General features: G+C 41.3%; 1 protein-coding gene across 1 annotated transcript in view; it reads right to left on the bottom strand.

Moving 5' to 3' along the window:
- cfap61 (cilia and flagella associated protein 61) overlaps positions 1 to 24,660 on the bottom strand; it is a 250,290-nt gene that overhangs the window by 44,668 nt on the left and 180,962 nt on the right. The window contains exon 23 of the mRNA XM_072581649.1: positions 21,652 to 21,743. Coding sequence (XP_072437750.1) covers positions 21,652 to 21,743 — 92 coding nt within the window. The remainder of the gene's footprint in view (positions 1 to 21,651; positions 21,744 to 24,660) is intronic.

Below are 24,660 nucleotides of genomic sequence, written 5' to 3'. Positions count from 1 at the left end.
AAAAGTACAAACAGAATTCCCTTATCCCAATCATCTGGATAATCCTGACCATAAGCCCTCAACATGGTCTTTAATGTTTGATGCCATCTTTCTAGCGATCCCTGCAATTCTGGCTGGTATGCAGTCGATTTGAATTGCTTTATTCCCAAGTTATCTATAACCTCCTTGAGTAGCTTGGATGTGAAGTCTGACCCTTGATCTAACTGACTCTCTCTCGGTAGTCTGTATCAAATAAAAAATTGAGTAATTCTTCTACAACCCTTGTAGCTGTGATGTTGTGTAATGGGACTACCTCTGGAAATCTAGATGATACATCCATTATTGTTAATAAACACTTATTCCCACTTTTTGTTTGAGGTAGTCAATCAATCAAGACTCTTTTGAAAGGTTCCTCAAATGCTGGAATAGGTATTAAAGGTGAAAGTTTTATTACTGCCTGTGATTTTCTGATTAGTTGACATGTCTATCTGGCAAAATTCAATGACATCCTTATGTAGTCCAGGCCAGTAAAAATATCTTTGTATTTTAGCTTGTGTTTTCCTCATTTTCTAAATGACCTCCAAGTGGTAGCTCATGCACCACTCGCAACACCTCCTTTCTATACCCTACTGGCAAAACAATTTGATGAACTTCTGCCCATTTCTCATCTGCTTGAATGTGCATTTCCTCATTAAGATATTATTTGTTAAGTAATAACACACAGGGATGCACTCACTCTCCATCACTATATATGCCTTTTGATACAACTGTTTTCAGTTCTTATCTTTCTGCTATCACTCAATCAGCTTAGCAGAGCTAAAGATACTTGTGTTTACTCCTGATCTGTACCACTTTTCTGATCAAGAAAAGTCCCTGATAAAACTATGTCATCTTCCTTATCTGTGCGTTTTGATCTCTCCTCCTTCAGCTTGTGCCTCTGTGACCACACAATCAGGGAAGATCCCAGGATAAATGCTCTGCATTTCTTCAGTTGTTTGAGTCTCCACTGGCTTTTCAACTAGAGTAGGCAGAACACCTACCGGTGAATCAGCTATATCATTTACAAGGACAAATGGTATTCCTGGAGCTTAGAGTTTGTCCAGTATTCCTACCACAAATTCTCCACTCACCTCTGGACATTCTAGCCTCAATTTACATAACTGAGTGAGCCTGACGTCGGTGGTGGGCAAGTTGTTGGAGGGAATCCTGAGGGACAGGATGTACATGTATTTGGAAAGGCAAGGACTGATTAGGGATAGTCAACATGGCTTTGTGTGTGGGAAACCATGTCTCACAAACTTGATTGAGTTTTTTGAGGAAGTAACAAACAGGATTGATGAGGGCAGAGCGGTAGATGTGATCTATATGGACTTCAGTAAGGTGTTTGACAAGGTTCCCCATGAGAGACTAATTAGCAAGGTTAGATCTCACGAAACACGGGGAGAACTAGCTATTTGCATACAGAACTGGCTCAAAGGTAGAAGACAGAGAGTGGTGGTGGAGGGTTGTTTTTCAGATTCGAGGCCTGTGATCAGTGGAGTACCACAAGGATCAGTGCTGGGGCCTCAACTTTTTGTCATTTACGTAAATGATTTGGATGCGAGCATAAGAGGTATAGTTAGTAAGTTTGCAGATGACACCCAAATTGGAGGTGTAGTGGACAGCGAAGAGGGTTACCTAAGATTACAACAGGACCTTGACCAGATAGGCCAATGGGCTAAGATGTGGCAGATGGAGTTTAATTCAGATAAATGCGAGGTGCGCATTTTGGGAAAGCAAATCTTAGCAGGACTTATACACTTAATGGTAAGGTCCTAGGGAGTGTTGCTGAATAAAGAGACCTTGGAGTGCAGGTTCATAGCTCCTTGAAAGTGGAGTCACAGATAGATAGGAAAGTGAAGAAGGAGTTTGGTATGCTTTGCTTTATTGGTCAATATATTGAGGACAGGAGTTGGGAGGTCATGTTGCGGCTGTACAGGACATTGGTTAGGCCACTTTTGGAATATTGCGTGCAATTCTGGTCATCTTCCTATCGGAAAGATGTTGTAAAACTTGAAAGGGTTCAGAAAAGATTTACAAGGATGTTGCCAGGGTTTGGGATTTGAGCTACAGGGAGAGGCTGAACAGGCTGGGGCTGTTTTCCCTGGATCGTCAGACGCTGAGGGGTGACCGCATAGAGGTTTACAAAATTATAAGGGGCATGGATAAGTTAATTGGCAAAGTCTTTTCCCTGGGGTCGGGGAGTCCAGAACTAGAGAGCATAGGTTAAGGGTGAGAGGAGAAAGATATAAAAGAGACTTACAGGGCAACATTTTCACACAGAGGGTGGTACGTGTATGGATTGAGCTGCCAGAGAAAGTGGTGGAGGCTGGTACAATTGCAACATTTAAGAGGTATTTGGATGGGTATATGAATAGGAAGGGTTTGAAGGGATATGGGCCGGGTGCTGGCAGGTGGGACTAGATTGGGTTGGGATATCTGGTTGGCATGGACGGGTTGGACCGAAGGATCTGTTTCTGTGCTATACATCTCTATGACACTATAAGTGCTTTTTGTCTCATCATGGATTCCTGATACCAGTACCTTTTCTGGCAATAGTCCCTCAGGAGTACATATCTCCTCATCCTTCAGCATTACAGACTGGGGAGATCCTGTGTCCCTTAATATTGTAACCTCTTTACCTGCTCCTCCTGGCCTATGTGAATAAACTTTACCTTGTATATTTTTTAAGCAGATCTGGCACTTCCTCCTTAACCAACGTCTGATCATCTTGTACACTCTGAGGCAGTTGTCTAACATCCCTTGTGCTTTTTGTTACTTATCCAACAGAACTTCCAGTCTTGTCTGGTTTTCCTACATCTGGCTTTCTCCTAGCCCACCAACACTGTGATTTCATTTGGCCCACTTTATTACAATGAAAGCACCGGAGCTTTGTAACTATTTTGTCCCCCTCAAGAGCTTCTTTTTTACCCCATGGTAAGTTATCCTTATGATCTTCACTGAGATCTACCTTTCCCTTTCCACATGAGGATTTCTCTTTGTTCCAATTTCTATCCCTCACGGACTGAAATTGATTCTGGAAGCCAAATCATGTCTTATGAACCAGCTCATAATCATCAGCCACATCAGCTGCTAACCTTGCCATTTTAACTCTCTGCTTTTCCACATGTGTTTGTACTCCTTCCTTGCTAAGGCTACATTCAGCCGTTATCTCCAGCTTTTTAAGCTGACTTTCCTTTTTAGGTGTCAATTTCTGATGTTCAAACGCTGTCTTTTTTCTTTCTCTTCTGCTAAATTTATTTGTTCTTTTTCCCTCTCTTCTGCTTTTAATTGTAACTCAAACTGTTTCATTCCTGCTGCTCTTTCTTTATCTCTCACCTCTAACTAAAGCTGCTTCATTTGCAATTGAATTCTTACCATCTCTGCAGATTCTGATGGTTTCTCCAGCAAGTTTGAAAGCTTGCTGGAGAAACCATCTGTAATGCTGCTGTAATGATCTCTCCTTTCCTCACAGAAGCAGCTCCAATTCCAGCTTGTCTGCTAATTCCTGCAGCTTGGTCTTATTCACCTTTTGCAAAATGTCCAAAGTCACCTCATCCACTTCTAGAAAGCTTTTGGCGAGTGAAATAGCCATTACTATCCCAAGCTTTGTCTACTCAACCAAACCAACACTCAAAATAAAGACACTAACACCTACCTCTCGCTGTTTAAAATCCCGCAATGAGCCCCCAATCTGTTCTGGACTAGGCCAGTCCACTCAATACTTTCTTAAGCAGGTAGCCCAGACCATAACTTTGCAATTTGTTTCGCTAAGTGTACAGTGAAAGGTACCCGAAGTAAGTTAGCTAGGTTGACTACCAGGTGTTAAAACAGACAAAAATGTATTCACAAAATTACAAAATGAAACACTAAAAACAGAATGAAGAACCCCTATATAACTCAGTCTATCCAAACTAGACTTAATTGTGTTGTTCTGAACACACACAACAGTCCCAATAAGCAAACTCCTTAAAACAGAGTAAAAATGAAGCAAAAGCTGATAGGTCAAAGTTAGAAGAAGAGAGAGTTCAGCAGCCTGTTTCCACACTGTCTACAGGTGAACTCCCACTAGTTCTGGACTGAATTGCTCAGCCAGAGAGCTGGTCACACCCCCTTGACCTATACAGGTGACTTCTAAAAACATAAAAGCTTTGGCCTAAAGACTCATTTGTTTATGTATAAACAAAAATGCCTCTCAACAGCCTTCTATCTCTGTACCAAAATCAACCGTTACGGAGCCCGGAGTGCTTTATGACTCCTCTGAAAAAAAATCAATGGCACAGTATCCTTGAGAAAAGGAACCACTTTTAGAAAAAAAAGGACCAGCTTTGTGACAAGTAAGCTAGGTTGGAAGAGAGGCAGGTGAACCTCTGTCTCACCTGGAAGGACTATTTGGGGCCCTGGATGGAGGTGAGGCGGGGTGGTGTGCCGACAGATTTTGCATATTTTCTGGTTGCATGGGAAGGTACCTTGGGGTTCGGGCAGGGTTAGTGGGGAGAGTGGCGCAGACCAAGGGCCGTCAATGGGAATAGTCCTTGGGGAAGGCAGAGAGGGATGGGGAGGGGAATATGTTCTTGGTGGTGGGGTCAGATGGAGTTGATGGAAGTGTTTAAGTATGATGCTTTAGATGCGGAGACTGGTCAGGTGGCAGGTGAGGACAATGGGGACCTTGTCGTTATTGCGTTGGGGGGGAGGGTGGATTTCAAGCAGTGGAACAGGGATGCAGGTGGTGTGGTGGAGGGCTGTTTGGATAACATAAGGAGGAAAAGTGTGTTGTTTTAAATAGGTGGACATTAAGGATGCTTAGAAGTGGAATGTCTCCCAAGACATGCGGTGGTGATGAAGGAATTGGGAGAACAGGATAGAGTTATTGCAGGATACTGGGTGGGAGAAGGTGTAGTCCAGGTAATTGTGAGAGTCTGTGGGTAATATCCCACCAGTCTCTGCAACCAAAACATCATCCTTCTGCCAACTCCAACTAGACCCCACCATCAAGTACATCCTCCCTTCACCACCCCTCTCTGCCTTTCACAAGGACTGTTCCCTTCAACAGTCTTTGGTTTGCGCTACTCTCTCCACCAACCATGTCTGCACCCCCAGGTACCTACTCCTGCAACCGGAAAATATGCAAAACCTGCCGGTACACCACCTCCCTCATCTCCATCCAGGACCCCAAACAGTCCTTCCAAGTGAGACAGAGGGTCACCTGCCTCTCTTCCAACTTACGCTTACTGCATCAGATGCTCTCGATGTGGTCTTCTCTATATCGGGATGACCAAACATAAACTTAGGGAATGGCTCGCCGAGCATGTCAGCCGGGCCTGCAGGGGCTGACCAGACCTCCCAGTCACCACCCATTTTACTTCCCCTTCCTACTCCTTTTCTGACATGACCATCCTTGGTCTCCTCCATTGCCACAACGAATCAAACCACAAATTGAAGGAACAACACCTCATCTTCCGCCTGGGCAGCCTACAGCCTGGAAGACTCAACATTGAGTTCTCCAATTTCAAATAACTTCCCATCCCCTGACTCTCGTCCCAGCCCCTCCCCCTCCCTTCCACTTCTCCCAACCACTTATCGGATTCATTCTTCCCATTGACCAACCAGATCATACCCTTTGCCTGTCTTCGCCTATCCCCACTTCACCACCCTGCCCCCGCTACCCCCTTTATCTGCAGCTCCCCTTACACCCAACCCTAGTCCTGAAGAAATGTTACACACAAAATGTCAACTTCTCCACTTTCTGATGCTGCTTGGCTTGCTGTGTTCTTCCAGCATCTATAGTTTTTTTGTCAATAACCACTGCCAGAGCTGAATGGAAAACAGTAGCTACTTCAAAAGCAAAATCCAAGGAAATCTAGTTTGGTTGAATATTTACTTATTTTGAAGTGCAGGTGATCATTGATAGGAAGTGTTAATATCTGGAATTGGTAATGACCTCTCAAACCAGATCAGGAGACAGATTTCAGTAGAACAGGAGTTGACATAAGATTGGTGAGATAACCACAGAATCTGAATCATTATAGCTATGAAAAGACTATATTCAGCTTATGAAACAAGAGTACATAAATTAGTTGAAACTAGTTGAATTGAGGATGGCATATTGCAACAGAATTGTAAACTTATAGCGTATGATAATGGCCAATGTGCAAGCCACAAAAACTGCATTTGTTAAGTTCCAATCCAAAGTATGCTAACTCCTCATATATTAAAAATGAGATGGAAAATAAGATCACTATGAAAAATAAATCATTGCATTGCAGATGCTCATAAACTAGCATTTGTGTTGCTTTGATTCTCTGTCCATATGATACAGAGTGTCTTGCTACGTAGTTCTAGTGGATATCAGAAAGAAGAGTTTATGTATAGAACAGATTTAAGAAATTGTAATCAAAATGTGCTCAAAATTATGTTGGTTTTTAAAAGTGTTTAATAAATGCACAAATGTTCACATGCAGATAATGTGTAAATATATTAATAAAGACAACCTTTATTTAGCAATCAAATTATTTAATTGGTGAGTATAAATCAATCTTTTAGTAATTCAAATGTCATTTGATACAAAATGCTTTTAAAATATGCTTGTTAGTGTCACGGCATCTGAGGAATGAAGTGCAATTTGAAGAACCTTCCTTAATTCGTACATTTGCAATTTTAACCTGAGAGTGTGGCTACTTTTAAGGGTGGAACATGATTCACCAAACTGTATCTACAAGTACTGAAAGCAACAAATACTGGAGATCACAGCGGGTCTGACAGCATCCATGGAGAGAGAGCAAGCTAACGTTTCAAGTCTAGATGACTCTGAACAGATCTGCTGTGATCTCCAGCATTTGTTGTTTTCAGTACAGATTCCAGCATCTGCAGTAATTTGCTCCTGAATCTACAAGTAGCATGACTGATCATGTCAAATACCGACCCAGGGGATATTTGTTGGAGATTACACAGATTTATAAGTCCTGATCTTTTGCACTGGCTTAGCCAATTCCACCTGGATTATACTAAAGTTACCAGCATAAACAGGAAACATCTCTAGGACACATGCACTAAACAACTTCACTGCTTCAACTTCACCTCCCAGTCCTGGAGTACATGCAAGTCCTGGGCCTCCTCCACCGCCAAATCAAAGCCACCCGACAAGTGAATGAAAAATGCCTCATCTTCTGCCTTGGGGCCTTTCAGCCACATGACATCAATATCAACTTCACTAGTTTCCAAGTCTCTCCTACTCATCCCAGATCCATCTCTCCAAGGCACTGCCTCTTGACCTGTCCTACCTGTCTATCTTCTTTCCCACCTAACTGCTCCACCCTCCCCACCGACCATCATTATTACCCCTCACCCCCTTCCACCTATCACCTTCCCAGCTACCTTGCCCATTACCCTACCCCTACTGCCCTATTTATCTCTGTCTCCTTCCCCTCCACATCCTTGATGAAGGGCTTATGCCCGAAACACTGACTCTCCTCGGATGCTTTCTGACCTGCTGTGCTTTTCCAGCACCACACTTTTCAACAGGGATAATAAATGACACCCTCTGTTCACAAATTATGTTGGATTATCTGCAACAACAATATTCAAAGCCTGAGGATCACTTCTGCAAACAACAACAGAGAGATTCAGTCACCTGTGGCTTCACCGTGTGGTTATATCACTACCAAGAGTAATTAACTGACGAAGGATATCACACAGTCTGTGACTGGACACTGAATGTAGGCTGCAGATATTTAGATCTCAACTATATGTGGATGAGCAATTAGTTGAAAGTTCTAAAAACATGTTGCCGGAGCAGCAAGATATAAACACTACAAGGTGCTGTCTCACAATGTATGTAGTTTCAGACTGAACACTGTCATAGCTACTGTAAATGTTATGCTAAGAAATAGGATAACTGCACTTAAATTGGCTGTGCAAAACTTGAGGATATTTGCTAGAATACTTATTAATGTGTGGCTACAGCAGCAAGAAGCTGAAATTTATTTTGTTGTAATTGCAGCTATATTAGACAGTAGTTAAGTTTAAAACTTAGCTCTGAGGATTAGATTATAAGACTATAAGACACAGGAACAAGTATGCTCTGCTATTCAATGAGATCATGTCTGATCTAGTAATCCTCAACTTCACTTTTCTGCCTTAACCCCATAATCCTTGATCTCCTTACTGATTAAAAATCTCCGTCTCAGCTATGAATACAGTTAAACACTCAACGCCACCAGCCCTCTGGGGTAAAGAATTCCACTGACTTACTATTGTCTGTGAGAAACAAAATTCTTCCTCTGTCTTAAATGGGTGACTCCTTAATCTGACATGATGCTATCTGCTCCTGTACTTTCCCACAATAGGGAAACAACCTCTCCACATCCACCCTCTCAAGCCCCCTAAGAATCTTGATTTTGATCTGTTTGGAGTCCAATTACAAGTAGCATTCTGCAGGGATTGATGTTAAGTCCAATACTTTTTATCATTCTTAATAATAATCCTGAATATTTGCTTTGGGAACAAAATTTGTAAATTTTCAGATTTGCGTGAATGTCAGGACTGCAAGCATTGCTCGATTCCTTAGTGCAGATATTAATGGATTAGGCACCTATTTCAATACAAATTAGTGTTTCAGAACTCCTCTGCCCTTTTCCCCTGTATAAATAGGGCAATTGTCTCCATTTCATCTCAAATTGGTCAGCATTAAACAGTCTTTCATTGCTAAAGGGATCGACTTTGAAAATAGGGAGGTTATGATGCAGCTGTACAAGGTGCTGGTGAAGCAAAACCTGGAGTACTGCGTGCAGATTTGATCTCCTTACTTGAGAAAGGATGTACTGACACTAAAGGGGATGCAGAGGAGGTTCACTGGGTTGATTGTGGAGTTGAGGGGGTTGGCTATTGAAGTGAGACTGAGTAGACTGGGATTATATTCATTGGAATTCAGAAGAATGAGGGGGGATCTTATAGAAACATATAAAATTATTAAGGGGATAGATAAGGTAGAAGTGGACAGTTTCCACTGACAGGTGAAACTAAGACAAGAAGGCATAGCCTCAAGATTAGATGGAGGAGATTTAGGACTTAATTAAGAAGGAACTTCTTCACCCAGAGAGTTGTTAATCTATGGAATTCCTTGTCCAGTGAAGTAGTTGACATTACTTCAATAAACTGTTTTAAAGCTAAGATAGATTTTTTTGAACAATAAAGGAATTAAGGGATACAGTGAGAGGGCGGGTAAGTGGAGCTGAGTCTGCGAAAAGAGCAGCCATGATCATATTGAATAGTGGAGCAGGCTCGAAGGGCCAGATGGCCTACTCCTGCTCTTAGTTCTTATGTTCTTATGATTTTTCCAATCTTGTAGCCTGTACCATTTGTTCAGTATGCAAACTTGATACTGAAACAGGGTGCATCAAGGCCATTATCCAAGACTGGGCGGCACGGTGGCACAGTGGTTAGCACTGCTGCCTCGCAGGGCCAGAGACCCGGGTTCAATTCCCGCCTCAGGCGACTGACTGTGTGGAGTTTGTACGTTCTCCCCGTGTCTGCATGGGTTTCCTCCGGGTGCTCCGGTTTCCTCCCACAGTCCAAAGATGTGCAGGTTAGGTGAATTGGCCATGCTAAATTGCCCGTAGTGTTAGGTAAGGGGTAGATGTAGATGTAGGGGTATGGGTGGGTTACGCTTCGGCGGGCCGGTGTGGACTTGTTGGGCCGGAGGGCCTGTTTCCACACTGTAAGTAATCTAATCTAAACAATAGCTACCCTGACCAGATCATTTCTTATTGCATATTACAAAAACACATGAAAGACCCTAAGGGGTTATTCTTTGTCCTGAAAAGTATCAAGAGTATTTCTGTTACCCTGGAAGGGTGAAGTATATCAAAGGTATAAGCAACAGCTGAAGTTAGCTGTCACTCAGTGCTCCTATGTAGGAGGAACATGAGTAGCATTCATCCTTAACAAGTGCTGTTGTCAAGCCAAAAGGTGTTTGCCTATCACACAAATGAGTATTGTGATATTTGAATTTCAGTGTCAAGAGTGATGTCAGGTATGTAGGCCATATGTCCCAAAGATTGGTGGATCATTTCAAATAACTTATTCCTTCACTGTTTTTTGCAACACCAAAGGCGCCAACCACATCCAACTTTGCATTTGTCAATGCAATGCCCTGACCAGTCGGAGTCAATATGCCTGCTTTAAAACTTTAACTGTGACAGAACATGGAACAGTATGGCACAGGAACAGGCCCACTGGCCCACCATGTTTTTGGTGAATAATCCTAAACTACTCCTATATGCCTGCATATGGTCCATATCTCTGTATTCCCTATCTGTTTGTGTATCTAAGTGCCTCTTAACCACTTCTATTGTATCTGCTTCTACAACTTTCCCAGGCAGCATGATTCAGTCACTTACTAGCCTCTCTGTAAAAGATTTGCCTTGTACATCTACTTTAGACTCTCCCTCTCACACCTTAAACTTATGCTGCCTAGGTTTTGACATGTCCATCCGAGGAAAAAGACTCCAACGACTCAAACTAAGCATGCATCTCATAATTTTAGATTAGATTAGATTCCCTACAGTATGGAAATAGGCCTCTCGGCTCAACAAGTCACACCGACCCTCTGAAGAGTAACCCACCCAGACTCATTCCCCTACCCTATATTTACCCCTGACTAAATATACACTATCCTATTGCTCCTCAATGTCTGATGTTCTATTGAAAACAATCCAAGTTTGTCTCACCTATCTTTATAGCTAATAGATTCCAATACAGGCAACATCCTGTTAAACCTCTGATGTACCCTCTACAAAGCTTTCACATTCTTCCTATAGTGTGGTGACCAGAAATGCACACATTACTCCAAATGTGACCTAACCACAGTCTTATACAGCTCCAAAATGACTTGCCAACTTTTATACTCTATACCCTGACCGATGAAGGCAAGCATTCTTTACCACCTTATCCACTTGTGTTGTCACTTTCTGGGAGCTATGGATTTGCACTCCAAGATCCCTCAGTATATCAATGCTCCTAAGAGCCCTGCCATTTACTGTACACTTTCCTCTTGCATTTGACCTCCAAAATGCATCACCTCACACTTATTTAGGTTCCGTTTATTTGGTTCCGTTTATTTGGTTCCGTTTCTGCTGCTTCCGGATACTGGTTCCAGTTGTTTGTTGTCGTGGCTGTATATCGGATCCAGGTCAATGTGCATATTGACAGGGTCTGTGGATGAGTGCCATGCGTCTAGGAACTCTCTGGCTGTCCTCTGTTTAGCTTGTCCTATGATTGTTGAGATGTCCTAATCAAATTTGCAATCCCTGTCATCTGTGTGCATGGCTATTAGGGAGAGCTGGTCGTGGCATTTAGTGGCTAGTTGGTGTTCATGGATGCGGATTGTTAGTTGTCTGCTCGTTTGCCCTATATGGTGTTCCATGCAGTCTTTACAAAGAATCTTGTAAATTACATTAGTCTTGCACATGATGGGTATCAGGTCTTTTGTCCTGGTGAGGTGTTGTCTGAGTGTGGGTGTCGGTTTATGGGCTGTCATGAATCCCAGTGGTCAGAGAAATCTGACTGTCAGTTCTGAGACATTTTTTATATAAGGCAGTGTGGCTAATGAGTTAGGTTGTGGCATGTCCTCGTCACATTGTTTGTCTGTTAGGCATCTGTGGATGAAGTTGCAGGATATCCCTGTGAGTGTACAGGAAAGCCACACACACCGACCAGGTTCTGAATTACAACAGCAACCATCCAAACATAAACACAAGAGAAGCTACATTAGCACCCTGTTCAAAAGGACTACAACACATTGCAGTACTCCCGACCTACAAACGGAAGAAGAACAACACCTCTACAGAGTCTCCAAAGCACTGAAGATGTCACCTAGACATGGGATGAAACATCTGCAAATCAACTTCCCAGCTCGGTGAACATAACCATAACCACAACAACTGGCACCCGAGCTACAAATCTTTACACAAACCTTGAATTTGTATAAAATGCCTTGGGATTCTCCTTAATCCTACTTGCCAAGGACATTTCATCACATCTTTTAGCCCTCCTAAATCTTTGTTTAAATTCTTTCCTGCTTCCTTCATATTCCTCAAGGCCTTTTCTGATTTCAGTTTCCTAACCTTACATATGTTTCCTTTTTCCTTTTGAATAAGTTTCAATATCTCTTGTCTTCCAGAGTTCCCAAATATTGCCATCCTTAACTGTCAACCTCACAGGAGCATGCTGATTATGAACTTGGATTAAGTGGGTTTTAAAAGATTCCCAAATGTCAGATATGCATTTACCCTCAAATAGCTACTCCCAATCTAACTTCTCCAGTTCTTGCCTAATACTATTTTAATTAGCTTTCCCCTAATTTAGCACTCGTCATTAAATTATGCATTCTCTACCAATTAGAACTCTCCTCTCATGCAGTACAAATGTTAATTTTCCCCTTTAATTGGTATTCATATGAACTGTCCTGATGAGAGCAAGATGAAAAGTTTTGACAGAAGGTGTTTTTATTAGCAATACTCAAGTCAAGCAAAACAGGTGGTTGGAGAAATCTGATGTGGTTTACAGGGACAGTTAGACAAAAGGCTACATGAAGGATTGTGGGGGGAGTTTGGGCAAATTTTGACCATGAGGCAAAGCCTGGAACTCCCATAGGAGCGAGAACAAGATTTGTTTTGACTAAATCACAATTCCACAAAGGAAGAAAAATGGATAGTAACACACACACACACACTTCCCTTTGGGCTCTGTGACTAAAGTCTCCTCATTAAAATCTTATAACAGTTGAAACATACCTAAAATCTGCTGGTATCAGGATTTGCCAATATCACAGCATCACAGGAGTTAGGCGAACAAAGAGGCAATTTGGTCCAACGTGTCTGTATTGGTTCTCAAAGCATTTTAACTTAATGGGAATTTCCTGCCTTTTTCCTATAACCCTGTACATTATATGTGTATACAAACAACATCCAAAGCCCTTTTGAAAACCTCAATTGAATCTGCAGTGGACAAATGGGAGTCTGGAAGAACACAGCAAGCCGGGCAGCATCAGGAGGTTGAGAAGTCAATTTTTCGGGTATAACTCTTCTTCAGGACTGGAGGTGGGGGTAGGGGGAACTAAAGATGGGGGGGATGGGTAGCGGTGATGGGGTAGGGAGAATAGCAGAATGGTGAGGTAATGATAAGTGGACACAGGTGGTAGATATGACTTGGTTGGTCGATGAGAGGGAGGAATCTGGTTGGTAGCTGGAAGGAAAGATTGGTAGATGCAATGGAAGGGAGAAGGTGGGGCTGGAAAGAGAATTGGGGCATGAGTGGAAAGGTTATTTGAAATTGGAAACTTGATGTCGAGTCCTCCAGGCTGTAGAATGCCCATGTTGAAGATGAGGTGTTGTTCCTCCAATTTGTGGTCTGATTCACTTAAGCAATGGAGGAGGCTGAGGGTGGACATTTCAGAGGAATTGAAATGGACAGTGACCTGGAGGTCGGGCTGGCCCTTTCAGACCTGGCAAAGAAGCTCAGTGAAATGGTCACCTAGTCTATGTTTGATCTCACCGATGTACAGAAGACTACATTGGGAGCACCAGATGCAGTAGACCAGATTGGAGGAGATGGCGGTGAACCTGGACGGACTGTTTGGAGCTCTGGATGGAGCTAAGAGAGGTGGCATACTGGCAGGTGTTGCACCTTTTTCGGTTGCAGGGAAAGGTACAGGGAGGGGTTGGAGGGGTTGGTGGGAAGTGTGGCTTGAACCAAGGAGTGGCGAAGGGAACGGTCCTTGCGGAAGATAGAGGGGGGTGGGGAGGGGAAGATGTTCTGGGTGGTAGGGTCTAATTGGAATTGGCGGATGATACGTTGGATGCGAAGGTTGATGATGTGGAAAGTGAGGACAAAGGGAACCCTATACTTATGTTTCGATAGGGGAGTTTTAGAGCAGTGGAGTGAGGAATGGAGGAGGTGCAGGGGAGGGCTGTCTGAGGACAGAGCGGGTAAAAAATGTTGTTTGAAATAGGAGAACAGCTACGATGCCTGGGAGTGGAATGTCTCCTTGCAAGCAGATGTGACAGAAACATTGGGAAAATAGAATTAAGTTTTTGCAGGATATAGGGTGGGAGGAAATGTGGTCCAGGTTGCTATGGGAGTCTGTGAGTTTATAGTAAATGTTGGTCCATAAATTGTTGTTGGAGATAGGAATAGAGAAGTCAAGAAAGGGGAGGGTGTTGTCTGAAATAGACCAAGTGAATTTGGGGGCAGGGTGCAAGTCGTTAGTAAAGTCGATGAATTGCTCCAGTTCAGCCTGGGTGCAGGATGTAGCACTGATGCAGTAATGAATGTAATGGTGGAAGAATTGGGGAACAGTACTGGTGTATGTATTGAAGAGTTACTGTTCAATGTAACTGACAAAGAGGCATCTCTCAATTGAATCTGCCTCCACCACATTTCGAGGCAGTGCAGTCCAGACCCCTAAATATGTGAAAAAAGCTTCTTTCTCATCTCACATTTGCTTCTTTTGCATAATGCTTTAAAAACTGTGCCTCTGGTTCCCGATCAGTTTAGTAATAGGTTTTCTCCATCCACATTATCCAGAACCCTCATGATTTTGAAACCTTCCATCAGATTTCATTTTAGTCCTCTCTCCAAGGAAAACAATCCTAACTATTTATGAAGCCTAACCTACTGCATGCTTTATTTTTAAACAGCTCTTCACCTGTACTGCCACCTTTCATGACTAAATTAGTACCCTGTATTTTACACTGTCTCTTCACGTTCTGTGTAACAAAATGCATCATCCTGCACTTTGATTGTGGAAGAGATTGCTACACTTTCTAAAAGCAAGTTACTGACACTCATTGTAAATGCAGTTTACATTTCTGGCAACAATAAGTATGAGGTATTCGTGGACATCATTGTCACTAAGATTAAGATCAACAACTTAGTTGCGTTTGCTAGTTCTTTGCCTTCCTTGACTCTCTAAAGTTCTGTAAGCCTGGAACCATTCTCAGAATGTTTTCTCCACTCTTTCTAATGCATTCACATCCTTCCTAAGCTGTTTTGCCCAGAATTGAGTGTTATTCTAGCTGAGGCTGAACTAGTGTATTATAATACTGGATTAGTGGTGCTGGAAGAGCACAGCAGCTCAGGCAGCATCCAACGAGCAGCGAAATCGACGTTTCGGGCATAAGCCCTTCATCAGGAATCTGATGTGTATTATAATGACTTGCCATAACTTCCTTGCATTCGAACTCCATGGACTGGATTTAATGCTCAACGTCAATGGGTTTGAAGGTGGAGGAGGCATGTTCAATCCAGTGGTTGCCCTGTCAGTACTTTACCCTGTCCACACAATTTTACAGCAATGACAGTCATGAGAGTAGTCTGTTAAAAGGTCTTAACCCCTGCTGCCAGTATTAACTAGTAGTGAGAGTGGCCTCTGAATGGCAGGTGAGTCAGGCCTCTGAATGGCCAGTAGCTCTCTAAGGTAGTACTAACTGTCTCTAAGGGGTAGAAATTCCACATCCATTCTTTTCATTTGTGGGACATGGGCGGCACTAGCTGGTCAGCATTCATTGCCTGTCCTTGTTGCATTTGAGAAGGTGATGGTGAGCTGCCGTCTTGAACTGCTGCAGTCCACCAGCCTTGGGAGGGAATTCCAGGATGTTGACCCAGCAATAGTGAAGAAATAGCAATACATTTCCAAGTCAGGATGGTGAGTGGCTTGGAGGAAACTTTGAAGGCGGTGGTAATCTCATGTATCTGCTGCTCTTGTCCTTCTAAATGGGTTTGGAAGGTGCTGTCTGAGGATATTTGGTGAATTTCTGTAGTGTATCTTGTTGTTAGTACACACTGCTACAACTGTCTATCAGTGGTGAGAGAATGTATGTTTGTGGATGTCGTGCCAATCAAATGGGCTGCTTTGTCCTGGATGGTGTCAAGCTTCTTGAGTGCTGTAGGAGCTGCACCCATCCAGGCAAGTGGGAGTATTCCATCACACTTCCTACATGTACCTTATAGTTGATGGACAGATGGACAGACTTTGGGGAGTCAGGAGGTGAGTTATTCGCCACAGTATTGGTAGCCTCTGACCTGCTCTTGTAGCCACTGTGTTTATGTGGTGAGTTCAGTTGAGTTACTGGTCAATGGCAACCTCTAGGATGTTAACAGTGGGGGAGGCAGTGATGGTAGCGCCATTGAACATCGAGGGGTAGTGGTTAGATTGTCTCGTATTAGTGATGGTCATAGCCTGGCACTTGTATGGCAGCAAAAGTTACTTGACACTTATCAGCCCAAGCCTGGATATTGTCCAGATCTTGTTGCTTTTAACCATGGACTGCTTCAGTATCTGAGGAGTCGCGAATTGTGCTGACCATTATGCACTCATTGGTAAACATTCCGACTTCTGACATTATGGTGAAGGAAAAGTCATTGATGATGCAGCAAAAGTTGGTTGGGCCGAGAACAATACAATGAGGAAATCCTGCAGAGAAGACCTGGACCTGAGATGACTGGCCTCCAACAACCACAACTATCTTTCTATGTGCCAGATATGAGTCCAAACAGGGAGAGTTTGCCCCCAGATACCAATTGATTCCAGTTTTGCCAAGGCTCCTTGATATCTCACTTGCAGCCTTGATATCAAGGGCTGTCACTCTCACCTCACTCTCACTCTGGAATTGATACCTTTTGTCCATGTTTGAAACAAGGCTGTAATGATGTCAGGAGCTGTTTGATGGCACTGTTGACAATATTTTCCATCACTTTACTGATGCTTGAGAGTAGACTGATGGGGCGTCAATTAGCTGGGTTGGACTTGTCCTGCTTTTTATGTACAGGATCTTCATGGGCAAATGTTAACATTGTCTGGTAGATACCAGTGTTGTAAATGTACTGGAAGAGCTTGGCTAGGGGAGCAGCAGGTTCTGGAGCACAAGTCTTTTGTACTATTGCCTGAATGTTGTCAGGGCCATAGCCTTTACAGTATCCAGTGTCTCCAATTGTTTCTTGATATCACATGAAGGGTCTGTTTCCGTGCTGTACATCTCTATGACTCTATGATTCTAAATTGGTTGAAGACCGGTATCTGTCAAGCTGGGGACCATTGGAGGAGGCTGAGATGCATCATCCACTTGATATTTCTGGCTGAAGATTTCTGCGAATGCTTCAGCCTTATCTTTTGCACTGATGTGCTGGGCTCTTCCATCATTGAAGGTGAGGGTACTTCTAAAGCCTCCTCCTTCATGAGTTGTTTAATTTTCCACCACCATTCAGGACTGGATGTGGCAGGACTACAGAGCTTAGATCTGATCTATTGGTTGTAGGATCGCTCAACTTTGTTGATCAATTGCTGTATATGTTGCCTAGCAAGTAAGTAGTCCTGTCTGATATCTTCACCAGGTTGACACTTCATTTTCAGGTATGCCTGATGCTGCTCCTTGCATGTCCTCCTGCTCTCTCCATTGAACCAGGGTTGATCCCCTGGCTTGATGATAAGGATTGAGTGCAGGATATGCTGGGCCATGAGGTTGCACATGGAATACAATTCCGCTGCTATTGGTGGCCCACAGCACCTAATGGATGCCCAGTCTTCGGTTGCTAGATCTTTTCAAAGTCTGGGAGAAAGTGAGGACTGCAGATCAGAGTAAAAAGGTGTGGCACTGGAAAAACACAGCAGGTCAGGCAGCATCCGAGGTATATGAAAGTCAACGTTTCAGGCATAAACCCTTCATCAGGTATTCCCAATGTGAAGGTGGGACTTTACTCCACAAGAACTGTGTGGTGGTCACTCTGATGGTCAATAGCACATTAAGGGCCAATTGGCCATTAAGTGTTTTCAGGATGGCTTATGCCCTCATTAGTGGGATCGCCTTGACTGCTCAGCTGGGACGGTGGCACAGTGGTTAGCACTGCTACCTCACAGAGCCGGAGACCCGGGTTCAATTCCCGCCTCAGGTGACTGACTGTGTGGAGTTTGCACATTCTCCCCGTGTCTGTGTGGGTTTCCTCCCGCAGGCCAGGTGAATTGGCCATGCTAAATTGCCTGTAGTGTTAGGTTAGGGGTATTGGTCAGTGTGGACTTGTTGGGCCGAAGGGCCTGTTTCCACACAGTAAGTAATCTGATCTTAAAAAAACCTGGCATTTTAAGTAATTCAGTCCAAGGTTTTTACTTCAAAAGCTCGTAATCCTATAAAGTTTTTTTTGCCTTTCTCAACTAGCCTTGCCACTTTCAATAATTTGTGCACATAAGATTCCAAGTTCTTGCATTCCCTTGAGAATTGTATCCTTGTTTTTGTATTATCATGAGCAATAAACTTTTACAAAAACCTCTTTTAAATATTACATTTTTAATGCCATGTGCAGTTCCTGATTAATTTTTGTGTTCTCTTTAGAATTTAAATTGAAAATTAATATTTCAGTGCACATTCTTCCTGTGTTTCTATCTGTAAAAATATTTCAATGTGATTGGCTGCTTACTCTAGTCAGTAACATTACTACTTTTTGAGGATGCCTTTGACTAGATACAAGCTTTAAACTAATGTCAGAAAATCCATGACACAGAATTTGCTAAACCTTTTGAGCGCTTTCTTTGACATCTGTGGTGATTGCTGCAATTTAACTGCTATGAAATGCTTGTATTATTGTTCCTACTGGCAATGCCAATAATTGCCCAGACTTGTGCTTTGTTAATTTTTAAAAATACATATAGTATCAACAGTCTGCCAATCCTCTGCTATTATTCCTATTTATAATGACTTTTTTATAAACACAATAATACCTCTACTATGTCCTCTCTGGTTCCTTTAAACTTACACAGATGTAACTTACACAGACCCTTGTGTTTTACAATCCCTAAGCTTGCTTACCTTATCTCCTACCTTTTTAACTTGAACTCCTTTTTTAAAATCAATCCAATAGCATGGTCATCTTCATAGACTCCCTCGTAAATTTTTAGGCAACATCATTATTTAATATTTCTGCCACCTACCTATTTTTGTGTCTACGATTAGCCAATCACTATTCAGGACTTTCTTTTATTATTTTTGTATCTGTAGAACACTTGGCTGTTTTGTATTGCTTCATAATTAAGTATGGCAGTTCCTCTTTGCCACCCTAATTGTTTCATCGACTTATTTCCTAATGTCTTAACATTTCCTTTGGTCATCCTTTCTATGTTGTCTACCTACATGGTCTGTGCCTTTTAATTTGCTTTCAGTTTTGCACTGAAATGTTTATTCATTAGTAGTGTCTCATTACTGGCTACTTTTCTTACTTAATACAGAGTGATTGTTTTGTTAGAAAATGTAATTTAAGATTAACAGTGGGCAAACCAACATTAATACTAAATCTGATGTTTTTGATTGGCATAGTGTTTGTATTTGTAAAGCCATGTAACCGTAAAAATAATAAGCAACTAATAACTTATTTTGATGAATTATATGTTAATAATGCCTTAGATTTGTTGAATTGTGTGTTTTAACATGTATACTTATTATGTTTTGTTAAAATATATATGTTTTAATCGGCTCTTCGACAGCAAAGAAGAGTATTTGTGTGGAAGTGAACCAGAATACTGCATTTTATTAAAACATTTAAGTTATAATAGAAAAATAAATTAATTGTGCCTTGCATTATATTTGCTGTGTGTTAGACCTTATAATCTTGCACAGATTTTTTATGACAATAACTGCATTAAATATATGTCACAGAAAAAAAATCTTTGAGGAAAAGTATAGATAAAGATAACTGGGCCATAGGAATCAATACAATGATCACTTCTACCTACAAAATGAAATGCATTTACAATCTATTGTTATGTATTTATTCATTTATCAAACATTTACAAAGTGAAACAGGCTATTACAAAATGGCAGATGGTCATCTTTATGGGAATGGAAACACAATGTGAACAGTATTTGAGAGTGCTAAAGGTGATAAAGCCCATGTCTGCTAGAAATCAGTTTCCCAAGATGAAGTCAATTAGCATCATTAAAAATATTAGATATTGATATGATAGTAAACAATGCTTACAATAGTGTTAGAATGGTGTTAGAAATTATTTGATTCTGCATCAAAGGTGTCCTCTTAATAAACCTCCCAATATAATGGCAATCCACCCATTAGATTCAACAAAATGTGATTAGAATTTCTGGATGACATTTCATGCTGTTTTTGGCTAAGCCGACTTCCTTACTGGATAATTTTAACCACAAATGTGCCATAAAATATGTTGGCTAGTTAGTGCCAAAAACAGAAGATGTGACCTTAGTAGGAGTTCTCTAACCTACGGAATATTATGACTATGTAAAACAAAAGCCTTTGCTTTGATTCCAGGAATGTGAAACAAATGTCAGCTTTACTTTTTGAACCTTTAGAAAATTATACATTATTGCAAATTTCCCATAGCTCTGCCTAACGTTCAAGGCCTTCACAAACACACAAAAATAAATATTAGAGTTATCCAATGTTGATTATAACTGCCTATATTCCACCACAGCGATAGTTTCATGTCAGTATTTTTAAATTATTTCAGAAACAAATAAATGTAACTTCTCTGACTATTAAAAATACATAAAATTAAAATGTCAAAATTTCAAACATGCTTCTTAATCTATCAATCATATTTTAATGGATTTTCTGTGACATTGTTCAGAATGAGTCAGAAGATATGTTTATTGTTTTACAGTTAATATTGTCTAAGAGATTGTAAAAGAAAATTATGTAGAGAGAGTAATCAAAACTGTGGTAGATGGATTTAAATGTAGGTATATATGAGATTGATGGTTAATTAGCTCATTTGGTTAGAGATGTGGTACTTAATGTCAATAGTGCAGATTGAGACTTCATATTTGCTGAGATTTCTTAGACCTTGCATGTTTTCTTTGCTCCTTTGTGGTCCAATCACATAAAGATGTGTGGAAGACAATGATTAATCTGGACAATGAGGATGCCACATTAAAAGAGCAAAAGAAAGATGCAAATCTATCCATTTTGGACCAAAAACAGACAGATCTATTTACCAGTTTTACTTAAATAGTGAACAATTATATGAAAGTGGTGATTCAAAAGAGATGTATGGTCCATAGTCACCAGGTAGAGGTTAAGCACAAAAAAAAGGATAGCAGAATGTTGGCCATTAGAACTAGGAAGCTAGAGCATAAAGGTAGGAATGTTTTACTACAGATGTGCAGAGCCCTTAAGAGGATACATGACCTTGGAATATATGAAAGAAATGCATCATAGATGTACCAGAAAGTTATCATGATTCCAGTGGTTAGATTATGAGGATTACATAATTGTCATTAATCCAGGCTACATAAACTGGTTTTATCTTTGCTGGAATAACAAAGGCTAAAGGATATTTTAACTGGGGATTATAGAAATTTGAAAGAAATTAATAGGTGAGATAGCAAGATATTTTTTACTGGAAGGGAGCTCTAGGACAAGGGTACATAACCTTAAAATCAGAGCTAGCTCATTCAGGGGTTAAGTTAGGAAATACTCCTTCATGAAAGGATAGTAGAAGTCTGGAATTCTTTTTCGCAAAGAGAAACACATGCCAGTTCAACTAATCATTTTAAATTCAAGATCACCCGTCAATAAATTAATACAAATTGGTTTTCCATTGTGATACTTAATGCTTACATATTCAGGCCGTGACTTCTGTGAATCCACACAGGATATGATCCCTGGCTTAGAAACATGTAGGTAATGGTAGCTTCCAGGTATAAGGCCTCCTGTGTTGAAATAAGGAAAAGAAAAAGACACACATTTTCACATTTTAGGTAAAAAAAACAATTTAATGCAATAATAAATATAATTACAATGAATAAATTTGTCATAAGTATCATTAGTAATTCAAACAAATGTGCAATGGTCATGGTTGGATGTGGTTATAAGTTCCTGTTCTAAGTAACATTAATGTGACAGCCAGGCATGATGCTTGGTAGGGGGCATATATTAGCTGAACAGATCCAGGCAACTCCCCAAAGAATGAGGAGAAATTGGAGAGAAAGCTGTCCCAAGATAACATTCAAGCACTTCCGAGCTGCTGTCTCAGCCCAAAACTGCAGAGGCCTGGAGCAAGTCATCCACCTGTCCTCTTGGCTGCAGTTGGCATGTGACCCACAGAAATTATAAATTAAAAGGAGAAACTCACCTTTGAAAAATAAAATAGTCAAAGAACAAATGTTACAGAAAAGGCAATTTTAAAAAGAAATCTGGTTTTTGCAACTGAAAACGGGGATTTTTTTAATAGAGGGATTTAGTTTTACAATTCCGTTGCTTCTTCCCTGCTGAGTGCTACCAGCAGGATCACAGCTGTCATGGTGCTTCTGTGAATATGCTCCATACTGGAACTGGAGGTAGGCACAGGGCTTGAAAAAATGTACTTTTATTTAATTTGTGTTGAAGAAATAGTTGGAATATTTTACTGAATTACAATGTAAAAAAACTACAACATCAAGTGCAATAGATGCATATTTTGATGTATGTTAATAAACACATAAGTGGAGATAATGTATTTTGAGAGCAGTTTCTTTTGGAAAAATGAATTTTATCTGCAGAATACAAAATGTGAAGGAGTAAGTGAAAAGCCAAAAGGGCTAAAAGTTAAGCTTTCAGTAGTTCATACATTACTTATCTGCAACTTCAGAAAGATCCTCATAGGAATAAACAATTATTGTTTTACAATAATTTTAAATACTGGTCATAAAACTTTATGACATCTAGCAACACAACGTTCCAATTTTCTTATGCAATGATAGTAGTTTGAGTTAGCAAGATACTTATCACTTTAAACCATGTTGGATATTTAATGCAAGCTTCTTAAGTTTTCAAAATGAAATGTACAGATAACAACTGCTAAAATTGAAAAAGTAGTTTGGAGTGTGAATACTTGAAAAATCAAGTAGATTTATTTTAACATACATAATTTTTTTAAAAACCTGTATATTTGAGTTATTAGAGTCATAGAGATGTACAGCAGGGAAACAGACCCTTCGGTCCAACCCGTCCATGCCGATCAGATATCCCAACCCAATTTTGGCCCACCTGCCAGCACCCGGCCCATATCCCTCCAACCCTACCTATTCATATACCCATCCAAATGCCTTTTAAATGTTGCAATTTTACCAGCCTCCACCACTTCCTCTGGCAGCTCATTCCATACACGTAGTATGAAAAGGTTGCCCCGTAGGTCTCTTTTATATCTTTCCCCTCTCACCCTAAACCTATGCCCTCTAGTTCTGGGCTCCCCGACCCCAGGGAAAAGACTTTGCCTATTTACCCTATCCATGCCCCTCATAATTTAGTAAACTTTTCTAAGGTCACCCCTCAGCCTCCGATACTCCAGGGAAAACAGCCCCAGCCTGTTCAACCTCTCCCTATAGCTCAAATCCCAAACTCTGGCAACATCCTTGTAAATCTTTTCTGAACCCTTTCAAGTTTCACAACATCTTTCCGATAGGAAGACCAGAATTGCACACAATATTCCAACAGTGGCCTAACCAATGTCCTGTACAGCTGCAACATGACCTCCCAACTCCTGTACTCAATACTCTGACCAATAAAAGAAAGCATACCAAACACCTTCTTCACTATCCTGTCTACCTGCGACTCCACTTTCAAGGAGATATGAACCTGCACTCCAAGGTCTCTTTGTTCCGCAAAACTCCCGAGGACCTTACCATTAAGTGTATAAGTCCTGCTAAGATTTGCTTTCCCAAAATGCAGCACCTCGCATTTATCTGAATTTAAACTCCATCTGCCACTTCTCAGCCCAGTGGCCCATCTGGTCAAGATCCTTTTGTAATCTGAGGTAACCTTCTTTGCTGTCCACTACACCTCCAATTTTGGTGTCATCTGCAAACTTACTAACTGTACCTCTTATGCTTGCATCCAAATCATTTATGTAAATGACAAAAAGTAGAGGACCCAGCACCAGTCTTTGTGGCACCCCACTGGTCACAGGCCTCCAATCTGAAAAACAACCCTCCACCACCACCCTCTGCCTTGTACCTTTGAGCCAGTTCTGTATCCAAATGGCTAGTTCTCCCTTTATTCTGTGAGATTTAACCTTGCTAATCAGTCTCCCACGGGGGAACCTTGTTGAACGCCTTACTGAAGTCCACATGGGTCACATCTACCGCTCTGCCCTCATCAATCCTGTTTGTTACTTCCTCAAAAAACTCAAACAAGTTTATGAGACATGATTTCCTACGCATAAAGCCATGTTGACTATACCTAATCAGTCCTTGCCTTTCCAAATACATATACATCCTGTCCCTCAGGATTCCCTCCAACAACTTGCCCACCACCAACTTCAGGCTCACTGGTCTTTAGTTCCCTGGCTTGTCCTTACCACCCTTCTTAAACAGTGGCACCACGTTTGCCAACCTCCAGTCCTCCGGCACCTCACCTGTGACTATCGATGATACAAATATCTCAACAAGAGGCCCAGCAATCACTTCTCTAGCTTCCCACAGAGTTCTCGGGTACACCTGATCAGATCCTGGGGATTTATCCACTTTTACCCTTTTCAAGACATCCAGCACTTCCTCCTCTATAATATGGACATCTTGCAAGATGTCACCATCTATTTCCCTACAATCTATATCTTCCATATCCTTTTCCAGAGTAAATACTGATGCAAAA

The sequence above is a fragment of the Chiloscyllium punctatum genome, chromosome 11 (genome assembly GCF_047496795.1).
Source record: "Chiloscyllium punctatum isolate Juve2018m chromosome 11, sChiPun1.3, whole genome shotgun sequence".
NCBI lineage: Eukaryota > Metazoa > Chordata > Chondrichthyes > Orectolobiformes > Hemiscylliidae > Chiloscyllium > Chiloscyllium punctatum.
The sequence above is the reverse complement of the archived record's forward strand: the minus strand, read 5'-3'. Positions and strand labels throughout refer to the sequence as shown.